This window comes from Buceros rhinoceros, unplaced genomic scaffold, assembly GCF_000710305.1.
Source record: "Buceros rhinoceros silvestris isolate BGI_N320 unplaced genomic scaffold, ASM71030v1 scaffold260, whole genome shotgun sequence".
Lineage (NCBI taxonomy): Eukaryota > Metazoa > Chordata > Aves > Bucerotiformes > Bucerotidae > Buceros > Buceros rhinoceros.
Window position 1 is genome coordinate 1 of NW_010391088.1, and position 1,230 is coordinate 1,230.

Genomic DNA, 1,230 nt, shown 5'->3' on the forward strand with positions numbered 1-1,230 from the left:
GAAGGACCTGATCGGGCACGGAGCCTTCGCCGTCGTCTTCAAAGGCCGGCACAAAGAGGTGAATAAGCCCTTCTTTTTTGTTGTTGTTGTTTCCCGCTGGTTTTTATTTATTTCTTTATTCGTACGGGCCGAGCTGGGCACCGCGTCCCCGCCGGGCTGCGGTGGCTGTTGCTAACCCGGGCAGCCCCGGTGGTGGTGGACATGTTTGTTACCGTGTTTTTATTGTTCTGTCCGGAGTTTCTGTGAGAGGCAGGAGTGTGTCCGAGCGGGACCCGGGCAGGTGGCTGGGCAGAGCGGGGCTGGAGGCCGGCAGCCTGCTGCGGAGGCGGTGGCGGGGATGTCCTGCTCACCAGAACCGGTCCTTGTCTTAGACACAAGCACATAAACCCCCCAGCTCTGTCGGTGAAGTGTGCGACACCGCTGGCTCTGGGGTTGGGGTTTTTTTTAGTGTGCGTGTGTGTCTGTGAAGTTTTGTCCTTCTCCACTTAATTTTTCCAAGAGGAGTGAAAATCGCTCACTGGTAAATAAAAGGAAACCAATCTGGCAGTGGATTTCCATCATTAGGGCTTGGGATAAGCCATGGCTCCTACAGTGCATTTATTTCTGGTGGTTAAATAAGAGGATAATCGTCCTATAAAGTAGTAACAAAAAGCCAGACCTTGGGGTTTTCTCCTTGGGCTGACAGGCACAACTGGGGAGAGGGCAAGTCTGAACAAGTGAGGGATAGGCATTAGGATATAAAGTAAGAGGCCTTTACCAGGGCTGCAAGATGCTTCTTACGGTGGTGGTTGTAATCTGTTAAGAGGCTGCTTATCCTAATGTAAAGTAATGGTGAAGTGGACATTTATCTTCAAATTCCCTGTGTACTCTTTCAGAAACCTGAGCTGGAAGTAGCTGTGAAATGCATTAACAAGAAAAACCTTGCAAAATCTCAAACTCTGCTGGGCAAGGAAATAAAAATACTTAAGGTAAGGGTAGACCAACTTGTTTTCTTCAGGCTTTGTTCTATATGTCCTTTGTTGCTCCTAGCTTAGGGTCTTTGTTTTACTTTTTCTAGGAATTGAAGCATGAGAACATCGTTGCCTTGTACGACTTCCAGGTAAATGCATTCAATTCTGGCAAAGCATTCTGGCTTTGGGAGAGGTTGAATGGAGTTTGTGGAATTTCAGCTTTTAACAGATGTTCTGTAATCAAATGTGTATTCAGGGGAAAAAAGCTTTCTGGCAAGTT

General features: G+C 47.6%; 1 protein-coding gene across 1 annotated transcript in view; it reads left to right on the forward strand.

Moving 5' to 3' along the window:
* Positions 1–4: 4 nt before the first annotated feature.
* ULK1 (unc-51 like autophagy activating kinase 1) overlaps positions 5–1,230 on the forward strand; it is a gene marked incomplete at its 5' end in the record, with an annotated part of 77,765 nt that continues 76,539 nt past the window's right edge. The window contains 3 exon segments of the mRNA XM_010139937.1: positions 5–58; positions 876–968; positions 1,058–1,099. Coding sequence (XP_010138239.1) covers positions 5–58; positions 876–968; positions 1,058–1,099 — 189 coding nt within the window.